The sequence below is a fragment of the Physeter macrocephalus genome, chromosome 6, assembly GCF_002837175.3.
Source record: "Physeter macrocephalus isolate SW-GA chromosome 6, ASM283717v5, whole genome shotgun sequence".
NCBI lineage: Eukaryota > Metazoa > Chordata > Mammalia > Artiodactyla > Physeteridae > Physeter > Physeter macrocephalus.
In genome coordinates, this window is record NC_041219.1 from 55,997,635 (window position 1) to 56,020,082 (window position 22,448).

Genomic DNA, 22,448 nt, shown 5'->3' on the forward strand with positions numbered 1-22,448 from the left:
GTGCCTGCTTTCCTAGCCTCTGAGGTCCTGAGTCCCTGTCTGGAGCAAGCACACTGAGAATTATGGAATCCTGGGGCTGGGAAGCCCTATCTCCCCAGACACACAGTTCCCCGAAAACCACTCTGAGGCAGCAGAGGAAGCCAGGGAGCGAGCATGGCTTGGGTTGCTGCCTGATTTCCATCGCGCCGCGACGGTTCCCTGCATGGGCAAGAGGGCTGATGCTTATTTTAATGGTCGGCTTTGCAGTGCCTGCCCTGAATTTATCCGGAGTTTGCAGCTCGGACGCTCAGCCTTGGTAGGAAGGATGGATGCTCTAACAGAGCTGCCCACGGAAGAGCACGCTGCCCGACAGGTAGTGAGTGTTTCATCCCTGAAGGCAACCAAGTAGGGAAACACAGATGATGGGATTCAAGGATCAGCTGGGGGACTGAAATAAGTCACCTCCTACTATCTGAGGGTTCACAGTTCTGAGTTCCAAGGAAGAGAATCTGGGAAATTCCCCACACCTGAGTCAGGTTCTCTGCGGAAAGTTCCCCGTGCAGCAGCTGGACCCACGATGCCAGGACACCATCCAGCCCGCTTGCTGACTTCACGGGGGGCTCCCAGAGAAGGTTCCCACCCTGGCTCTTGGGTACATGCCCGACTCCCCTCGGGGTCCCGCCCTGTCCAGGAGACGGGGATGCTCGCCCCTCACCTTGGCCAGCCGCTCCCCCAGGCCCCGTGGCACTTCCCGCTCTTTCTCGTTGTCAACTTTGTTGCCCAGCAGAAGAACAGGAATGCGGTCTCCCACAGCTTCCTGCAGAACAGATAATCCCCCCACTGAGAGGAGCATCCTTAAGGAGAACCGGGAAGGGCAGGTAGAAACACTGGCTGCAAAGGCATAAACTAGCTTGCGAACCCCCTGCTGTCACAAAGGCTGCTGATAACAGAGTCACCCCAAAGCACAGAGGGGACCACCATCTCCCAGAGCCCCGGTTTGCCGGGCTTCTGCAAGGTGCTCAAGGCTGCCTCTGGGGGCCTCCCAGCCCTCTCAGTTCAGGGACCCCCCCCTTTACCCCGCTCCCCGTGACCTGGTTTTGGGAGCAGGATGAGGGCACAGCTGGCGCTGATACAATAGGTGTCCGTACGGAGCCCCTGAGGGCGTTCCCAAGTGACCAGACTTGATCGATGTGACCAGAATGAACAAGGAGTTGCTCATTGGGCTTTTGAGGAGGTCCAGGGGCTGCACGGTCAGCAGTGGACCTCCGGCGGCCTTGAACTGGGCACGTAGCTCCCCGAGGGCTGGGTCCACATCCGAGTCACGGTCTTGGGTCCACAGCGTGTGATACATGACTGTCATGTGCCTCCCTGGAGGTCACCCCATGGGGACCCCTGTCCTGGGTGCCCTGGCTCTGAAGGAGCCCTGATCCGGAAGAACGGGGGCCACAGCAGTTGTACTTCACGGGGCCAGAAGAACAGGTTTATTCCAGGGCTCAACCCTACTTACTCCTCCAGGGGCTGTGTCCTGTGTCATATCAGCCAGGTGCCTGCACCCCAGGGCCCCTGCACCCAGGGTCCCTGAACCCTAGGGTCTTTGCACCCCAGGGTCCCTGCATCCCAGGGTCCCTGAACCCCAGGGTCCCTGAATCCCAAGGTCCCTACACCCCAGAGTCGCTGCACCCCAGGGTCCCTGCACCCCAGGGTCTTTGCACCCCAAGGGCCCCGGACGCAGAGCTACTGAATGAGTCAATAGGGTAATGTTCACATTTACGCAGATTGTTATGTTTGCTTTGTGAGATATTTAATTAGGGGCTTTTAATCATAATTTGGTAATAAATAGTTATTCACTGCAGCTCTGTTTCACTAAGTAGAGAAGGCCGTGGGACACCAGAAGCCTGCCGGTGGCTAGTTTCGCCAACAGTTCGGCTGCTTTACCCTAGACCCCGTCAAATAAATGTCCATGGTGCATCTGACAGGTCACCTGTTTTGGGTTTAAATAGCATCACATTCGAAATGAAGCCTCCATGGTTCCTCAATCTACACATTCATTTTCATTGTAGTTCAGTAGTGAAAAAAACTCTCATGTATTAAATGAGAATGTTAAAGCTCAGAGAATCCAAAGGAACATCCAACAAAGTGAGCGTTATGAGGACCCACCCTTTAGTATACGGGGCCACCTTTCTCTAATCCTTGGCTCTGAATTCTTATTTCCAATGACCTCTCTGCTATTTAGTGTCTCATTAACCAGAACTCTCTAAAGGCAGTATTTCCACATATTCGTGGTCAGACAGTAAAGAACATTCGTAACGATGACTCAGAGGCCCAAGATCTTACAGCGCCTTCTGACCCATCAGAAGTAGATTGACTTGTGCACATGGCGGTGGATGTGTTGGGTAGACTTCGCCATATTCCAGTTACCTGCAAGTAAGAAACCCACTGACGGCTACGTGCGTGGGCCGTGAGGCTCCCTCTTCGCCGGCCTGCAGGTACCGGGAATGCCCTGTTCCCCACCTGTGCCGTGCCGCAGAAACTTGTGTGAAGAGCTTTTCACAGAAAAGGAAGGAAAGAGGGAGAAGCAGGAATATGGGCCAAAAGACTTGCTATTTGGAGCGCGCGCGCGCGAGATATTTGTAGGTTGATGTGTGAGGAATGAGTAAGGCTGGTGCGATTTCTTGACGTGGAAATGCTCTGAAAATAAGAGCATCAGACTTGAAATCCCAGGGTGGGATTCTAGCCTGGAATCTGGTATTACTCGTTATGGGCGATGGCTTGTTCCTCCCTTGCAAAGGGGATGCCAGGTCCTGAACGACCAAATAGGATGAGGTAGGAAGCGTCAGCCCAGCATCCGGGCCCTGCACCACGAGCAGCAAGGCTGCCTCTTGGACAAGGAGAGGCAGCCTTCCTTCCTAAAGTGATTCCTGGCTGAAAAAACAAAACGAAAAGAGCTTAGAAGGAGCAGGAAAAAAAAGCCCAGGCCCCAGCTGGAGCAGTGGTTTTCTGCTCTTTGCGGTGTTCCCCTCTTATACAAACTCTCTGGACCCCTCGTTTCCCCTCCCAGCGCCCTGGCCTGTGCCGATGTAGGAGAATTAGGCCTATCTCCAAAGACGTGGCAAAAATAAGTGAGAACACACATAAGGCCAGGGCGTGTGCTACCCATTGCAGGCAGCCGGGCACCCTCACCCCGGCCCCAGGTCACCCTTCGACCCAGGAGGCACTGGGCCTGGGCTGGGGGTTTCATGGTCCTCTCTGACTGGAACCTCGAGACTTGAGCTTTTTGCCTACACTTTACATCATTCACCTACTTAACGAGGGTGTTGGCCTGTCCACTGCTTGGACAAAGAGGCTCATAATTATCCACCAGATGAAGCCACACTTACTTTTAAAGGTCCAAAGGGCACCTCCTTTGGTGACTAAGTCTAAGGCCGCCCAATGTCTGTAGACATTTTTATAGATGTTGCTAAAGTCCCATGGGCACACCAGGTCAGAGGGACTGGTCGGAGGGCAGTGCCCGGGCTGGGCACAGTCTCTGTGCAGGAGGCCCAGGCTCTGTCTGGCTCTGCCACGTCTCTCTGTGGGACCCACCCGGATCCCTCTCTCTTCCCTGAGCTGTGAGGTGGGCTCCAGAGCTGGTCTGACACGCAAGCAAGCCTCTCCACCTTCCACCACTTCAGTTACCGTTCTCTGAACTTGAACTTCTTGGAAGACAGACTTGCTGAAATTCAGAAGATTCCCCGTCTCTGACTTTCACTTACAGGAGCTGTCAACTCAGAGCAAGGGTTGGCTTTCAGCTCAGGACGTGCAGCTGTTGCATTCGGTTGTGTGTGGGGTGTGTGTGTGTGTGTGTGTGCGTGTGCGTGTGCGTGTGCGTGTGTATACCTATTTGCTGGGAGGCAAGAAAAAGCACTTAGCCAGGCGAATGCTGCTATTTCTCCAGAGGCAGAACAAAAAAATTTCTCAGCACATTAAAGTCCTAAAGTGATTCCTGGCTGAAGAACCAAAACGAAAAGAGCTTAGAAGGTGCAGGAAAAAAAAGCCCAGGCCCGAGCTGGAGCAGTGGTTTTCTGCTCTTTGCGGTGTTCCCCTCTTATACAAACTCTCTGGACCCCTCGTTTCCCCTCCCAGCGCCCTGGCCTGTGCCGATGTAGGAGAATTAGGCCTATCTCCAAAGACGTGGCAAAAATAAGTGAGAACACACATAAGGCCAGGGCGTGTGCTACCCATTGCAGGCAGCCGGGCACCCTCACCCCGGCCCCAGGTCACCCTTCGACCCAGGAGGCACTGGGCCTGGGCTGGGGGTTTCATGGTCCTCTCTGACTGGAACCTCGAGACTTGAGCTTTTTGCCTACACTTTACATCATTCACCTACTTAACGAGGGTGTTGGCCTGTCCACTGCTTGGACAAAGAGGCTCATAATTATCCACCAGATGAAGCCACACTTACTTTTAAAGGTCCAAAGGGCACCTCCTTTGGTGACTAAGTCTAAGGCCGCCCAATGTCTGTAGACATTTTTATAGATGTTGCTAAAGTCCCATGGGCACACCAGGTCAGAGGGACTGGTCGGAGGGCAGTGCCCGGGCTGGGCACAGTCTCTGTGCAGGAGGCCCAGGCTCTGTCTGGCTCTGCCACGTCTCTCTGTGGGACCCACCCGGATCCCTCTCTCTTCCCTGAGCTGTGAGGTGGGCTCCAGAGCTGGTCTGACACGCAAGCAAGCCTCTCCACCTTCCACCACTTCAGTTACCGTTCTCTGAACTTGAACTTCTTGGAAGACAGACTTGCTGAAATTCAGAAGATTCCCCGTCTCTGACTTTCACTTACAGGAGCTGTCAACTCAGAGCAAGGGTTGGCTTTCAGCTCAGGACGTGCAGCTGTTGCATTCGGTTGTGTGTGTGGGGGGTGTGTGTGTGTGTGTGTGTGTGCGCGCGTGTGCGTGTGTATACCTATTTGCTGGGAGGCAAGAAAAAGCACTTAGCCAGGCGAATGCTGCTATTTCTCCAGAGGCAGAACAAAAAAATTTCTCAGCACATTAAAGCATGCATTTATGCTCAGAAGAAGATGACTGCAAAATTATATCTTGGGGGTTTCCATATTTATCCGCCCCCCTGGACGATGAGTCAAAACAAGATTTATTTGCGTAGTTCGTTCTCAACTGCCAGCACTTGGAGCTCAACTTGGAACGTGGGAAAAAAAAAATCAAACTGCTATTTTTTGCCGTGTGCTGTGTACATTGTCACCAGTGACAAAGATCACAGAGGGAGAGCCAGTCCGCCGTCCAGGAAGGGAGAGGAAAGCTGCAGAACTATAAAACAAGAGGCTATGTGAGATTAATCTCCATGGTTTTTTTCTGGCTCAGAGGCACTGGTCTTGCTGCTTGATGACTTGGGTCAGATGCCACTTCCTTGATGTATAGGCCTAACAGGACAGTGCTCTTGGGATGACAGGAAGACCCAAACGAGAAGTTAACATGCCAGGACTGCAGACATTGCGGACCAAAAATCTGGATTCGGGAGAAATACCAGCCCATCGGGCTTGTACCATATCTTATCTTCTCTACCTGATACAGGCCCCAAAGTCTTCAGATGTCCAGGGTGCCTGACGGTCTAAACATGGGGCCCTTAGAGCCTGACCAGTTTCCCCTCTAGATTGGACTGGTTAAACCAGTACCACGCAGCAGAGGTTTGGTGGTCAGGAGGGTGGGGGACGCGGAGTTGGTAGGAAGGCCTAACTGCTTTGATTTCCTGGAAGCGCACAGGAAAGCTAAATGGCGGGAGAATCAGCACAGAGTGGGTCTGGGCCCCGCTTGGGTCTTTTCTGCAGGAGACCTGCGGGCCAGGTAAAGGTGCTGAGGTGGGAGAGGAGGGGGTGTGGGGCAGGACACCTCATAAAGCAGAGCAGTCGCCCCTTCTCTTGTGCCCAAGGCATTTGGTTCCCTCTGGGCTGGCAGGGTCCTCTCATCCACACACACACCTGCTCCATCCCGGCCCCCCAGAGAGTCAAGTGCCAGGCCCTATAGAACGCGGGGGCCAGGAGGAACCTTCCAGACCCTCTGGTCCACCCCTTCATGGAGGGACTGGTCCACGTTTCACGGCCAGGCGGTGGCTGGGCTGGGATGATGAGAATGTCCTTTGCAGGGAACTCCACGCCTCCCCAGCCGCTGTTCCTGCCCGACACAACCTAGGAGTCAGTCTTTGCCGTGTATAACCCGTGGCAACGTCAGCCCTTCCCTTGGGTGCGGCTTTTCAGGTTGACGGGGGAAGGGGCGCTGGGAAGAGCTGGCCACCATTCACTTAGTAATAAGGCTTCTGAACCCAAAGCCTGTTATTAAAGCTCCCCCTCCACCCTCCCTTCTCCTGGCGAGGGGCTGGCGAAGCGCTGGGGGCGCTATGGAAATTCAAGGCGCTCCACAAACATCAAGTGCTGATTATTTTCAGCTCCCCTCCGGTCCAGTTAGGTGTCAAGTTTTAATCTATCACCTGACATCTCTGATGGCCGGCTGCCAAGGCGGAACGACTTAGCTTTTCAAGAATCTTGAGAACAACTGCATTTATGATGCCACGGCTCCATATCCTCAACACACAACCCCCACCTGACACAGCCTCCAGCACCCGCTCGCAGAGCCCTGCGGCCGCCGCCCCGGTGCATCGCACTGAGTCCTGCAGAGCGCGTGGCACGGGCTGGGCACATGGGTCGTGGCCCGCAAAGTCTTGTCGAAGGAACACGAACATCTTTGAAAAGGATTTAGAATCTTGCTTCTCAAAGTGTGGTCCCTGGACCAGCAGCATTGGCTTGTTAGAACTTGTTAGAAATGCAGAATCTCAGGCCCCAGCCCACACCTGCTGACCCAGGATCTGTATTTTAACCAGGTCTCCAGGAGATGCTTCATGCATAGGAGAGTTTGAGAAGCACTTGTTTAGGCTGGAAACCATGGTGGCTGAGAAACAAAACCACCTGGGAGACTTTTTCTTTTTTTTGTTTTTTTTTTTGCCTTTTGCATTTCCAGGACCTGAATCATTCTATTTGGGCCCTGGTGTCTGTTTGTCTGAAAGCTTCACAAGTGATCCTGATGTTCCTCTAAGTTTGGAATCATCATTTAAAATTTACCTGTACCTTCTGCTAAAATTTTAAAGCAGGAAAACGCAAACTACAAATTATACAGAGAAGCCCCATCCACACGTGGATAATTCTGAGTTAACCATAGATGGATCGGCCATCTCAGCGTAGCTTCCACTGGGGAGTGGCTCTGGCGGGTGCGTGCTTCTCGGCCCCACCCCGGGCGGGAACAGGCCGGTCACGCAGTGCTCGACCCAGCTTTCTGCAGGATGGCCAAACTCATGCTTCAAGCTGCAACGGTGACCCTCTGACATTTCTTCACCTCCACCACCACCTTCAAATTCAGCCAGACGTTCCACTTCCTGCCTAGATCCCAGGCTCTCTGCAAAACAGGGGCCTTAGAAACTACAGCCCCCTACTAATGGCAGAAAGCGTAGTTCTGTAAGTTTCTCTCCATCCATCCCTACTAATCCCGGACTCTTTGCATTGCCTCTTCCCAGCTCTAGTATACAGTTGTCCCTCCCTATCTGCAAGGGATTGGTTCCAGGACCCCCACGGGTAGCAAAATCCACGGATGCTCAAGTCCCTTATATAAAATGGCGTGGTACAGTCAGTCAGCCCCCAGCCCGGAATCTGCAGGTTCTGCATCCTCGGGTTCAGTGCACGTGGAAACCCCACTGTGCATTTATCAAAATTTAGATACAGGGAACAATTAAATGTCTGTGGCTGGGAAAAGAACAGGAGACCTTGACAAGGTCATGGCCTCAATTTCTTCATCTGAGAATGAGATGGCTGTATTATGTCAGTGATTTTCAAGGGGAAACCCTCTCGTCTAACAAAATTGTGGCTGAACTTCCAATAAGCAAAACTGAAAGTCATAGAGGGGTTCTGAGGTGGGAGGAGAAGGCCCAGCCCTGTGACCACCACCCTTCCCTGCCTGTCTCTGGCTGTGGGAGAGGTCAGCCTGATTCCAGGGCTCCAAGGAGGAAAGTTTCAAAACCACCTGCTTAGGCAATCCCTAAAGTCTCTCCTGGTGCTTAACTTCCGCGAGGAAGAGAGATCTGCTGGTGCTATCAAAAATCACGTCATAAGTTACAAAGTTTAAAGAGGGCTCACTTCCGGATCACCCCACCATCTGTCTCCACTGTTAGCTCGGCATACAGCCATTCCCTACACTTCAAAGCGTACACTTTCTCTATTGTAAGTGTTTTAGACGCGATAATTTTGAAAAATAATTTGTATGGAGCAAATTTCTGAGAAACTCTTGACTCTGGCTTCCATTCTTGCTCCTCATTTTTCTTGGTTAACGGCAAGGATGTGGATTAACAGGAGGGAAAGAAGTGGCCCATCCAATCCAGACTTCGAGAGAAACAGATTTTGGTGCAGGAAGCGTAGGCCTTAGGGTTGAAACAAATGAGCGACCCCAGTGCCCTGCCTGCACGGTGACACGGCATCCGCGCACGCGCCCGACGCCTGCCCAGCCCCGTGGGACCCAAGCAGCGGTCACGATGACCAAGACGTGCAGAGGGCAGCAGGGGCCCGGGCTGGCAGCTGCGTCCTGGATGGCAGTGTGGCAGCCGGACCGATGAGTAGTAGGTAAGGGGTGGGCAAGGCCTGTGGGCTGGAGCAGAGGGTTGAACATAAGCTCCATGGGGAGAGGAACACTGTCTCCTTTATCCGCCGCCGGAACACCCAGGCCCCAGAACAATGCCTGGCAGTGTTTAGAACAAACAAACGAACAAAGCATGGGTCCTGCTGATGGAAGGAGTTGGGACTCTTTGACTGTGTGTGAAAGAATGGGGCGGGAGGGGGCCTGTAAAAAATAAGAAGTGGCTTGGAACACTGCACTTGGCCTTGAGACACCTGCATTCAGTGGCAGAGGAGGACATGCAGGTGGTCAGGAAGTAAAAAGCACTTACAAAGCAGCATATTGCAAGGATAACAGCAAGAAAGCAGAGTCTTACAGAGAATCCAGAGTTCAAGGAAGAGCCCCGTGTCTCGAGGGCCTGGCCTGAGGTGGCTCTGGGGTGAGCCTGGGTCCCGCACATGGCAGATCAGCCTCCCCTCGTGCGAAGGCTTGTGACCCAGGCCCCCAAACCGTGAGCACGACGGTCCTGGGCTGGTCACAGTGGGACCCCCTGAAGCTAGAAAAATGCAGGAGAGGCGGTGGTGACTCAGTTTAAACACCCTGGGAACCCATCCGTCCTTGACACTTGATACTCCCTCCCCTAATCCTACCCCACTTTTCACAATCTTCATGACACCATTCCTGGCTTAATCCGTATTTGTCCTGAGTCCTTCCCCCAGCCCCCTCCCCGCATGAGGGCAGGGACCGCACCTCTCGTGTTCACCTGTGCGTCCCCAGTAACCACCTGGGGCCGGGCACTTGGGCGGGCTGACGCATGGACGCCTGATCCGGTTTTTTCCCGGAGAAGGTGGGGTGTGAGTCAGGTGTCCAGAGAGGGCAGCGGGCCCAGGAAGCGGGCCGCCCGGAGGCCCCCCAGCTCACCTCCACGCTGCTCAGCCACGGCCGCACGGCCAGGAAGGACTGCCTGGCTGTGAGATCGTACATGACCACGACGCCGTCGGCCTTGCGGAAGAACTGCCGGGTGATGCAGCGATACCTGCGCAAAGGGCCGAGTCAGGGGCGCGGCCTCCTCTGCCGCCACAGCCCGCCCCCGCGGGGAGAGGAGGGGCGGGGTTACCCGGGGGGCGGGGCTGCTCACCTCTCCTGCCCCGCCGTGTCCCACAGCTGCAGGGCCACCCGCGTGTCGTCCACGCGCACGGTCTTCACGCGGTAATCGATGCCTGCGGGGGGAGCCGAGCATCACGTCCAAGTCCGGAACCCACACCCCAGCCTGGAATCCCATCAGCCCGAGGGCGCGGCCCTCCCCCTGCAGCTCCTGCCGGGTGATGTGGGCCTGGACAGAGCATTGGCCCGGGAGGCCCGGGACCTGGGTTCTGGTCCTGTCTCCACCACTGACAGGCTGTGGGACCTTGACCCAGTCACGCAACCTCTCTGAACCGCAGGCTGCTCACGGCAGTGTAATCCAGACCCTCTTTAGGGATCAGATGAGATCACATATGGAAAAGCCATCTACCAAGGCAAAGAGTTATCATTTACTCCCTCCTTGGGAAGATGAAGCTACAGAAAGACTGTCCTCAGATTCCTCCCTCCCTCCCTTTTCATTGTCTCCCTAAAACCCTTTTCCAAGGTCCCACAGTAAAATCCGAATACCCCTGGGGGGTGGATCACACTTCCAGACTCCCACTGTGGTGATGCAAAGGTAGGTGGACGAGGAGGAGGAGGAGGAGGAGCGGGAGGGGGGCTTGGCAGGTGGAGGGAGGGACAGAAGAGAAGAAAAGGGGTGGGGGAGGGAATCAGAGGCTCCCTTAGAGCCTTAGAGATGGAATCGAGCTCCTCACCCCAGCCATCCTCCCTCTGAGGCTGCGACCCTAGCTGGAGTCATGGATCCCAGAGAGAGGGTGCAGGGCAGGGATATCCCACGGCAGCCCTCAGACAGAGGACCTCAACGCAGGTGCTTTGCTAACAAACATTCCGCCCTCCTACACCCTGTGAGGATGTTCACAGACGCTCAACCAGGTTTAAAACGTTCTTCCCCCTTAAGGCATCAGATCTTGGAACCAGAGGGCATCCCCTCCCAACCTCTGAAAGGCCCAGCCTCTGGGGTCCTTACTCTGGAGGGCTCAGGTAGGGACAGCAACAGCAGCCTGGCCAGATAGAGACAGACAGGCAGACTGACAGACAGACAACAAAGAGGCAGTTGACGGAAAAGGGCATCCCCTGCCACGGTCTTCAGGCAAAGGCGAGTGTGTGAGGGCCGGGCAGGGGAGGAGAGACGGGAGGGTCATCCGCTCCTAGAACGTTAGCAGGACTGCAGAGGCCCTGGGCTCACAGAAGAGAGTCGGAGAGAGGATGCGCGTGTCTGGGTAAGGAAAAGAGGGACGTGTCCCATTGGTGGAAGGCTTGGTATCCCCGGTTTCCATGTGCCATCTCTCCCTCTTCACTGCGCTCCCCTGGGACACCCGTGTGCGGGTTGCTATCTGCACACACACGCGTACCCGTACTCACACGTGCGCACACGTGCAGCCCCTTCTCTGCCCAAACCATAGAAGCCACAGAAGAGAAAGAAGCCGGAGCCCAGCCTTGCCCAAGCGGGTCAGCAGCCTCAGCGAGTTGCAAACCCAGTTCTGAGGCTCATTCCTCTTTTCATAGCAGTTCCCTGGGCACGGGGCCCCGGCAGCTTCGTTTCACCTAGAAAGTCCAAGGCTAAATGCTCTTCCATCAGAACAGATGGAAACCAAACCCAAGGGTGTTTTCTTAGCTAAAGCGGTAGGGCTTCCCCCATCTGTGCTCTGGGAGGCCGGCGGGCTGCCCACAGCCTGGTAACAACCCAGGGGAAAGCCAGACGCAGGCATCACACCTTCGGGGCCTGATCTGAAGCCCTTGAGGATGAGCCCTCTCTCTGATGGAAAGGCAGGTGGTGGAGGGACGGCTGGGCCCCTCGACCCCACTGGGAATCGCTCTGCTGGAGGACGGGGAGCTGGTGCTGCAGGGAGCTCGGTGGACAAGGAGCTTGGTGAGTCCCCGCCGGTCCCCGAGGTACCCCGCCCTGCAGCCTCAGACCCGCAGGCCGGGAAGCAGACGAACAAGCCCAAGGGATGCGTGAGGTTTGGGAGGACACGGGGAGTCAGCGTCCGGCGGAAGAGGCTGCACAGGTACCCACCCCCCGCCGCCGTTCCAACGGTCCGGGAGCCCAGACCTCGTGTTCCTGCCTCAGTCCTGCCTCTGACCAGCTGTGTGACCTTGACGATGTGACTTCACCCCATCTGGGGGGCTTCGCTTTCCCCATCTGTAACCTGAGGCGTGACGGGGGTGCTGGAGGGAAGTTGGGTGTCCAAGATCTTACGTCCGGCTGCGGCGTTCGGCAAACACGCGGAGGTGACCCCCGACTTGCCACCTCAGTGGTTCCCGAATGAGGACTGGACCTCGGGGGCCCCGTCACCGTGGAGTGTGCTGTGTGTGGGATGTGTGGGTCAGAGCTGTGGCTGATGGACCCCGGGAAGGGCGGCGTTCACCTTTCTGGACAGGAACAGGTCATTCCAAGCAGGAGGGCTTGGGAGCGGGGAGTGCCAGCGAGATGTCCCAGAGGGGAAGCTCTCGGGATTTCTCTGTGGAGTCGAGGAGAGGGATGGAAATGGACTGGTGCCCAGCAGAGGGCGAAAGAAACACCTTGGGCCATGAACCAAGGCGGGGCCTCGGGAAGAGCTCTGGACTCAGAGTCCTGGGTTCTAGAGCCTTAGCCTCTAACAGCCACTCTTCTCATTGACAAAATGAGCTCCACCGTTCTGCAAGAACCGTCGTTTGACGTCTCCAGGACTCCCGCAGGGCCCACACCCCTGCTTCACAAGGGATCCGCTGGTGCTAAGGTGGGGAAGGCAGGGGCGCCCCAAGACAGACTGCCGCGTCATCGAGGCCACATCACGCACAAGCCGAAGGTCGAGGACAGGTCACGTGCTCGTGAGGGGCTGGGCGACCAGGAAGTCCCTTCGGCGACGGAGGAGAGCTTTAAGGCACCACCGCGCCCCTGTTGGTGCTGTGCTGAGGGTCCAGGGCTGCTGTGCTTGACAGGGGTTGGCCTGCTTGAGCTCCGGGAGCCCAGGACTCGGTGGCTCATCTGTGTCTTTAAAGGGAGCATCTTCCAGGCGGCTGGTGTGACATCAGCTCCCTGACACGTGTGCCGGGGAGGCTAATTCCAGCTGCTGCTCTGGCTTGTTTTGCACTGCTCAATGAAGGGCGTTCCAGATTTGGAAACTTTGATATTTTTCCCCTTCCTAAATTGTAGGTGTTTCCATAATTGGCCTCCTGAGGAGTGCAAATGAGTCTGATTCTCTCTTTTTCAGGGCTTTCCATCTCGGGGGCACCAGTTGGAGGTGGAAGCAGACCCCGATTCCCTGATTTTACCTACAGGAGAGGCACCGTGTGCGCTGCCGGAGGGCCGCCCCTGGGGGCTGCGGCACCCCTCCCCTGCTCCCACAGCCTATGCCCGAGCTGTGACCTCAGGCTCCGTGGCCACCCCGTGGAACGCTCCGGGGAGGGCCAGTCCAGCTCTGCAGCCGCTGTTTCCTGTGTCACCACACTCGGCACACGGGGGTCACTCCTAGCCATCCCTTCCAGCCGCACGAGGCCAGGCTCTTCTGGGCCGTCTTCCCGTCGGTGTCCCGATTCTTCACCTTGGGATGCGCCCAGCCTCTGGGTGGAATGGGGCGGGGGGTGGGGCACGAGGAGGCTCCGGATTTGGAAACTGCACAGGCTGAGCAGTAAGAACAGGGCGCCTACAGTCGTGCGGAGAGACCCATCTGTAGGAAGAAAGTTGGAAGGAACGGCCCGTTCAGGTTATCCTGGAGGAAGAGACCAGACTCTCCCCAGGCAGGCTCTGGGGCAGGAAAGTTTGTCTCGGATTGTCCTGGAGGGCCAGCTTGTGAGACCTCCAGGGGTCAGAGGTGGTCTGGACAGAGCCTGGGCTTGGAAGCAGTCTTGGCTGGCCCGGTTCAAATCTCTCATTTTTTTCAGGTGAGGAAAGACTGAAGCCGTAAAGGAAACACCTCCTCCCGAGGTCACACAGCTGGTCAGTGGCAGAGCTGAGATGAGGGTCCGGGACTTCCGATGCCCCTGCCTGTGCCAGCCTCTGCCCGCCTCCTGTGGCAGAAATTGGGCTCTGAGCACGCACAGCGCAATATCGTTAGGGAGACCGTGGGCTGGGACAGCAGGGGTGCGTGTGGGGTTGGGTGGGGACCGGTATCAGCACCAACCAGCTGGCAGGAATGAGGACCCGCCTCTGGACCTCTCTGGGCCTCAGTGTCTTGGTCTGTCCATTGGGCTGATAGCAATGCTTGCCTTTCAGGGTTGTTGGGAAGACAGATGGAAATGATCAATATCAAAACCCATGCTAAATATTCAGATCATATCAATGTATTTTTAATATAGTTGACTTAGCGTGGTTAAATGGCACATAGAAGGCACCCAAAAGATTCATTTTTTTTTGCTCGAGTGATTCACCTTGGTAGAAACGAAAAGGTCAATATGCCCTTGGGCCTTACCACATACTCCAATGCAAGGGGCACCTCTGGGTGAAGGGGCAAAGGCTCCTATTTAAATACAGAATTACCCGAGATAATAATGGAGGTGCATGAAGCCCTGATCAGCTATTAGTCGCTGAGCTTAACGAGCGTCTACAGTGGACTCCAGCTGTTACCCAGCAGGCCCGGGATGCAGGATGAGGAAATCTGACGGGTAAAAGAAGCCCCCAGAGCAGCACTGTCCTCCATCCCGCCCGTCTATACAAGTGTGCACGTGCACACGCACACACACGCACACACACAGAGAAAGTGGGGAAGGGATGATTGAAGACAGACAGGCTCAGAGAGGGGACAAAGGGCCGGAAGTCCATCTTTGCCAACTTCAGAGCCCCTCACCTTGGGCATAGGAACCGTTCGCGGTCCCATCCCCGTGGAGCACCAGGCAGAGGGGGGCCTCGCCTACCAGCCCAGCCCTCGGCCCCTCCTGCGGGGCCCCGAGTCCCTCCCTGGGCACCCTTCTCACAGCCGCCCCTTCCCAGAGGTGGGCTGGGGTCCAGCCCAGGGCCGAGAACTCACCCACGGTGGCCGCTGAGCCCGGGGACAGCCTGCCGTCGCAGAACCGGCTCAGGAAGGACGTCTTCCCCACGGAGGAATTGCCCACAAACACGAGCTTGAAGAGCCGGTCTGGGGTGGACACAGAGCCTTCCTCCTGTGGAAGACAGACAGTAGGGTCAAACGCTGGGACGGCCGCCTGCCACCCCTGCCCCTGACCTGTCCCTGCGGTGTCCACGGAGGGACCCGCAACCAAGCACCGGGGAGGCTGCTCGGGCCTCGGATGCGGGAAGCTTCGGGCTCAGCGCACCGAGGCTCCTTCCAGCTTCAGCAGCGGGAAGAGAGACTTCCATTCCACCACCACCGTTGCCCACGTGCTGTGCCGCAGGCCCTGTGCTGGGCCGGGTGTGTGGTGAGGGAAGGCGGCCACGTGTACACACAGTCACGGCACGATGTTCCGAGTGCCCAGAGCACGGACAAGGAGTCACGGGTCTCGGGGTGCGGGGGGCTCTGGGCTGAGGCTTAAGGGGGAAGCAGAGATTCTCTGCAGGGGGTGGGTGGGGACGACAAGGTGGGGTGTTTGCAGGGGAAGGGGAGATAGAAAAAGAAGGCTTATCTATAACTCGGGGACAGAGGCATCCCAGGCTGGGGTCGGGCGTCTTGTTTCTGCCCCGTCACTGAAAGCCTGGGCCGGATGGAGGACATGCTCGCCTCCCTGCATGCTGGCCTTCTGTCCCAGCTCACCTTCCATCTGGGGCCCCTGTCTGCCCTGGAAATAAGGCAAGACAGTCTCCACTCAGTAGAGCTTGGGAAATCCCAAGATGCCAGGCTATGGGAAGAACTTTCCAGAACACAGTCATGGTGCTTCTTCTCCACCCTGCAGCGGGAGAGACTGGGAACTGGCCTGCCTGTCACTCTGGCATGCTACAGCCCAGCGGGAAACGGACTTGCTCCAGGATGCTGGGTGAGAGAGAGGCAGAGAGAGGACCAGGCACAGGGTCCTTTCTCCGAATGGTCATTAAGTCCAGAAAGCATCATGCTCCCCCAAATCCTGCCTGCGGGCCCAACCCAGCTCTGCCAGGCCAGGTGAGGGGGCTTTTGAGCATCTATTTGGAAGTGGATTTGGGGGGAATTAGCTCCTCTCACTGAGCAAATACTACAGTGGAGTAGCAGCAGATATTAGCAGTACTTGAATTTCAGAGAAAAGCCATTAACAGCTTTAGGGGAGAAATCAATTCCATGCTGTACTTAGGAGGGAATTCCAGGTCAATTACAGGAATTTAAACCCAACTTAAAAAAAAAAAAAAAAAAAAAAGAGAGAGAAACCCACACTCGGAAACGCTGCCCTGGCCCGTTTCTTTAATTCCTGCAATGCACAAGCATCACTCTCTGCCAGGCTCCATTTGTCCTTTGTTTGAGACTAAAGCTCAGTGCAGCCATTGGTCCATCCCAGGCCCGGGACGGTGGGAGGAGATGGTCTTGGCTGCAGAGGCGGTGGCTGACCTCGCTCTGTGCTCCCCTCACCCTGGCCCCCGCCTCCGGCAGGACACTTATTCCGCAGACAGGATACCGTCAACCCGGTGATGGTTCCGTTTGGGGAAGGACCCACCTCACGGGAGCAGCGAAGCTATTCCAGTTCTTGCCCTTAACCTGGGGGGCAAAATCCATCTGCCCGCGAACGACAGTGAGACACCAAAATTGTGGGGAGGGGCTGCAGAAAGGCTCCCTCCACTGGCAAGTCAGGGGAGCTGTTCTCAGCCTCCTCACCACCACTGGTTTTTTTTTTTTTAAAAAAAGCTTTAAAAAATGAAAGTAATACATACTAATTTCTAAAACGAGGAAACTTAGCAGAGAGGAAATGAATAACTATTCATAATTTACCCCCCAACCCTGAAATGGTCACTATTCCTATCTGGATGCTTTTCTTCCAGGCTTCTTTTTTTATATAGGTGAATCAATATATGTTTTTTGAGAGAAATTTGAGATACTATGTATACTTTATTTATATTATTATATATAATATAAATTTATGTATAAGTTTCTATTTGTTCCTGTGTTATTAAATTATATATAAATATTTCTGAGTCACTGAAGTTTTCCAAAAATGTGATTTTTAATAGCACTATAACATTCTATTAAATTAATATAGTCTAATTTATGTCCCTGTTGTTGTTTTTCCAATTATTTGCTCTTATGTACTTACATCCTTGAATTAAATTTTTGTCTGATTTTGGTTATTTCCTCAGGAAAGGTTGCTAGAGGTAGGAGGGCTGGTTCAAAGGAGGTGGACTTTTAAAGTTCTTGATTCCTATTGTCAAACTACTTTCCCGAAAGCTGGTACCAGCTGATGGCTCAGCGGCCTTGCAAGCCTCAACAAGCAGTTGGGGCTGCTGCGTGGCTGACCCCTCCAGCAGACACATTTCCTCTCTGCTGCGGTTTCCGTCCCAGCTACGCAGCAGCGCGTCCCGGTGCAGCCGGCGGGGGCGCAGAGCGGTGGGTGAGAAGGCTGGGCGCCCGTCACCGCGGGCTGGGCGGGCCCCCTCGCTCTGTGCTCTACTTCCCCACCTGCCTAAGGGGAGAACAGATCTCTGATAAGCCCTCATCCGGCCGCTGCAAGGATCAGAAGCCACGGCAGACACGGCCGCTCAGCCTCTTCCTTCACCCCGTCTCCCGTGGCCCTCTGAACACTTCTTTCACATTTGGGGGGCTACTGTGGGGTATTTAAAGTCCCATTTGTGCCCCCCGCCAGCGAGTGTAGTCTGTGCACTTTGGGGGATGTAGAAGGGGGTGTAGGAGGGATGCCCCACCCGCCAAGTCCTCCCCACTCCCTTGGCCCAGGGCCCTTCGGAGGAGTGGCTCGTAGGCATGAATCTTAGTCCAGGCCCAAGAATGATGACCGCGGCCAAGAAGTCCCCGCGCAGGGGCCGGAGAGGGCTCGCTGGCACGCGTGCTGACGCCTCACTGGGACCGCTCAGCTCTGAAGGCCGCCCCAGGGTGAGGGAACTGTTCTAGAGGGTCCAGCGGCGGGCCGGGGGGAGCCTGAGGGGCCAGTGCCGAGGCCTGGGTCCCTAACAAGGTGAGGAGCCCCATCAGTGACCCAGAGGAGGACGGTCCACGTGGCCTCCTGCTCCCGGAGAGCTCGGCAGGGAGAGCTGGTGGGGCGTGCGGGGACGGAGGGCGGCAGTGGAGGGTCACGCTGCCGGGAGCAGAGCTGATTAGGAACCGAGAGAAGAGCGATGGTGCGCAGACCTCCCCAGCAGGGACTGGCCTGCGGCGAGCGGTTACAGAACGGCCCAGAAGAGGTACCATCCTTCAAGCATGTGATAGCTGGCACTGACTGCCCAGCAGAGGCTCAGTCTACTCTACAAAAGCCGAATCTGAATCAGAAAACAACACGCAGGGGCCAACAAGAGCAGCTGTTAGGAGAGTGTCCCCAGACCCCCGAGTCTCCGTCGTGACACCCGGCAGCGCAGAGAAGGGTGGTACCCGAGGGACGCACATCTGGTGCGTCGCCAGGCCTGCCGAGTCTGGCTTCCTGAGTGGCCGTGGGGCCCTTGGGTTCACACTCGAGGGACGAGGCACCGGGTGACCTACAAGCCAGTGTGGGATGCACCCTTACCTTAGACGGGGTTTCTTTTCCGACGGGCTGCCCTCGGGGAGACGCAGGCGTGAGTCCCAGAGGCCGGGACGGCCCGATTTGGCCCTCCACCCCCTGGTCGGAGGCCTCCCCTTCTTGCGGGCATTTGCCCAGTGGCTGCTCAAAGCCGCCCGCCAGCAGCTGGGGCAGCGGGTCCTCTTCAATGGAGATGATTCTGCGGAGCCCGGCCCCCGGCCCCTCTTCTGTAAGGGGGTTCCCACTCAGGCCCAGGGAGCTTCTCCTCCTCAGGACGCCAAACACATCTTCTTCCTCCTCTGACTGGCTGTTTTGGAGAAGAATGAAGAGTGGGGAGCATATTGTAAAATGTATCTGAATGGAAGCTGGGGGTCTGTGACAAACAGATAGTTGAGGAGCACACTTCTGGGGGGCAGAGAGGAACCAAGAAAGGGAAAACCAGACCCAGCATTGTTTAGCTCATTCATTCAATGTCCTTATGATGGAGGTGAGATGAAGGTGAAGGTGATGATGAAGGTGAAGGTGGTGAAGGTGAGGAAGTTGATGACGATGAAGGTGATGATGAAGGTGAAGGTGATGAAGGTGAAGAAGGTGAAGGTGATGACGATGAAGGTGAAGGTGGTGAAGGTGAAGGTGGTGAAGGTGAAGGTGAAGGTGATGAAGGCGAAGGTGATGAAGGTGAAGGTGATGATGAAGGTGAAGGTGGTGAAGGCGAAGGTGATGAAGGTGAAGGTGATGAAGGTGAAAGTGATGAAGGCGAAGGTGATGAAGGTGAAGGTGATGAAGGTGAAGGTGATGATGAAGGTGAAGGTGATGAAGGTGAAGGTGGTGAATGTGAAAGTGATGAAGGTGAAGGTGGTGAAGGTGAAGGTGATGATGAAGGTGAAGGTGGTGAAGGTGAAGGTGGTGAAGGTGATGAAGGTGATGATGATGAAGGTGAAGGTGGTGAAGGTGAAGGTGATGATGATGAAGGTGAAGGTGGTGAAGGTGAAGGTGATGAAGGCGAAGGTGATGAAGGTGAAGGTGGTGAAGGCGAAGGTGATGAAGGTGAAGGTGGTGAAGGTGAAGGTGGTGAAGGTGAAGGTGATGAAGGTGAAGGTGAAGGTGGTGAAGGCGAAGGTGGTGAAGGCAAAGGTGGTGAAGGTGAAGGTGAAGGTGGTGAAGGCGAAGGTGGTGAAGGTGAAGGTGATGATGAAGGTGAAGGTGATGAAGGCGAAGGTGATGAAGGTGAAGGTGATGATGAAGGTGAAGGTGGTGAAGGTGAGGAAGTTGATGACGATGAAGGTGATGATGAAGGTGAAGGTGATGAAGGTGAAGAAGGTGAAGGTGATGACGATGAAGGTGAAGGTGGTGAAGGTGAAGGTGGTGAAGGTGAAGGTGAAGGTGATGAAGGCGAAGGTGATGAAGGTGAAGGTGATGATGAAGGTGAAGGTGGTGAAGGCGAAGGTGGTGAAGGCGAAGGTGATGAAGGTGAAGGTGAAGGTGGTGAAGGCGAAGGTGGTGAAGGTGAAGGTGATGATGAAGGTGAAGGTGATGAAGGCGAAGGTGATGAAGGTGAAGGTGATGAAGGTGAAGGTGATGAAGGCGAAGGTGATGAAGGTGAAGGTGGTGAAGGCGAAGGTGGTGAAGGCGAAGGTGGTGAAGGTGAAGGTGAAGGTGGTGAAGGCGAACGTGGTGAAGGTGAAGGTGATGATGAAGGTGAAGGTGATGCTGGCTCGCAGGTGTTAAGCTAATGACAGTCAGCAACAGATGCACACAGCCCCCATCCTCGTGGAGAGCCTGGCTTAGCAGGGCTAGAGCAATCCTGACACACTCACTACACTGTTCCAGGTTGTGGGAAGTGCCACAAAGGAGAAGTAAAGGTGTGAAGAAAGGAGCATAACAGATGTGGAAACAAAGCATCCTGGGTTAACAGTCGGTGGCCTTTGCCCTGGTCCCACGCCAGCCCTTACCCGCTGTGTGTCCCCAGGTAAGACGCCAACTCTCCAGGCCCGTTTCCTCACCCTTCCGCCCTGCCCACCTCCCCAGTAAGCCAGTGCATAAACCAGACCTGTTAGGGAAGCAGCCCTCGGGGATGCAGGCGAGGGGGACCACTGCTCTGGGAGGGACCCCGGCACGGCAAGCGTCCACCACCAGCGCAGGGTGGGAAGGAAGCCCTCCACCCGCTTCTCCTTCCTTCCTCCTTAGGATCAGGAGTGAGTGGCCTCAGAGGCCTGAGTGCACGTTTGCTTCCAGAAGCCCCTGAGCATCCAGAACAAGGAGAAGGAGCAGGAGGTGTGGAGAAGTCGGGCACCAGACGTGGGTCCAGGGCACGGGGCTGTGTCCCCAAGGTTTGCGAGCAAAGGCCCCACGGGCCCTCCTGGTGCAGCCCCCTCTCAGGCCTTTATGAACAAGTCAAGCTGAGGACTGTTTTACGGGGAGGAACTTGAGTCCAGAATCGAAACACACACACACACACACACACACACACACACACACACACACTCGAGAATTCGAAAATAGAGCAGGATGCGGGGGTGAGGCGAAAGTGGGCGACGGACACAGAATATGCAGAACAGGGAAAGCCCCTTCACTTTGCCCCAACTCCCGCCCCCCCGGCTTCTAGCATTTCTGGCCCCTAAGGACCAAAAACAGAAAAAAAAAAAGAAAAAAATTCGAGTATCACTGTTCTGAACTCTGGATACTTCTGAAAGATATATTAAGGTACAGCGCTTGCTCACAAAAGTGCTGACTTAGTTTGGATCCCTTGATATAAAATAAAGGATTTGCAGCAATTCAAGGACTCTTACACTTATTTATAAAATCAGCTTTTTACAGAAACTGACTGCCACCTTTCCAACACATTTCTTCTACACTCTGATGAGCCTACTAGGTGCGTAGCCCCTTCAGCACACGATTGGCGTTGCCCTCTGCTTTCACTCCGCTCACACGCACGAGTGCACGTGTGTGAGCACGTGTTGCGAGCAAGTATGCACGCCCACAGATGCAGAGCACGGCTTTTCAAACGCCTTGCAGCTAGAAAAGAAATGGACGCCGAAATGACCCTAAATGAAGCGTTTCTTGGCAAAAGCTTCTTACTTGGGAAATTCTCAAGCACCATTACATTCTGGAATACCTTCAGCTTAGCATGACTAAGCTCCTTTTGGTCTTTGCCACCAAATGCTCTGTACCAGCAGCAGACAGCAGTCACTCTGAGGAAGTCTGCATGGGAATTCGGGGTTTGCAATTTCTCGATTACTCATCAGTTATTGTCTGTTCCCTCCGCTCAGTTGTCAGCTCCATGACGGCAGGGATGGGGTCTACTCTGTTCCCTCCGTGCCCCCGGCACACGGCACTGAGCCTTGCACACAGCAGGCACCCGATCGTGGGCATTAAGGGCAGGACTCGAGTCTAACTGATCTTTGGAGGCTTCGCAGAACTCAGAGAATGTCAGGTACAGAGTAGGCAACAGTCTCTGCTTGTTGGAAGCACGTATTCCACTCCGAGGAACCAACAGGTGAACTGTTGCTGCAGGAATCTGGCTCCCATGTTGTGTCTCCTGGTTCAGCTATTTAAGAAGAGGAATTCACGATGATCACGTTCAAGGTCTTGACCCCTCAGCGGACGGACATCCCCAGGTCACCTCCGCTTGGCATATCTGTCTATTTCATGCTTGCCGTCCTCAGGGTCTCCCGGATGAGCAAGTTCACACGCTTGGTCCCGGCTTTGACTCTTGGGGACCTGGCAGCCTCCACCTCTCTGTGGCCATCCATGGGATGAAGCACGTGCCCCAGAGCAGACAGGGCAGGGGTAGGGGCGGGAGGCTGGCCTGCCCGCTTCGGGAGCAACGGGCCACCCCTCTGGGGACTTAAGTGCAATCGTGTGCTGTCCCACAACAACCAAGCATATTATCCCCGAGTTAATTCAATATGAATTATTGAAAGGAGTCTGTCAAGTTACAGGCCCCACTCTCATCTGTAAAGGACTTCAGCGATTGGAGATTCCGCACTACACTCTAATCACCCTTCAGACTCACGCAGTCCTGTCCCTGGAAAACCAAGAGCGTCCACTGGGCTCAACAGACGGCAGAGCCCGGCCCAGCACCCACTCCCTCCCTCCCTCTGACGCCTCCTCCTCCCACCCCTCTGTCCCTCCCCTGATCCGCAGCCCCTCTGC

The 22,448-nt window shown here is 55.4% G+C and overlaps 1 protein-coding gene across 7 annotated transcripts in view; it reads right to left on the reverse strand.

Moving 5' to 3' along the window:
• CRACR2A (calcium release activated channel regulator 2A) overlaps window positions 1-22,448 on the reverse strand; it is an 81,449-nt gene that overhangs the window by 13,122 nt on the left and 45,879 nt on the right. For 4 of the 7 annotated variants that reach the window (XR_008617655.1, XR_008617654.1, XM_055085424.1 and 1 more), the window contains exons 11-15: window positions 18,300-18,600; window positions 14,705-14,837; window positions 9,754-9,835; window positions 9,537-9,651; window positions 695-796 (exon numbers count right to left, since the gene is read on the reverse strand). Coding sequence is in view for 3 of the 7 variants with exons in the window: in XM_055085424.1 (XP_054941399.1) it covers window positions 695-796; window positions 9,537-9,651; window positions 9,754-9,835; window positions 14,705-14,837; window positions 18,300-18,600 (733 nt within the window). In the remaining 4 variants the exon portion in view is untranslated. The remainder of the gene's footprint in view (window positions 1-694; window positions 797-9,536; window positions 9,652-9,753; window positions 9,836-14,704; window positions 14,838-18,299; window positions 18,601-22,448) is intronic. The other 3 variants (XR_008617656.1, XR_008617657.1, XM_055085425.1) reach the window with 2 other exon arrangements.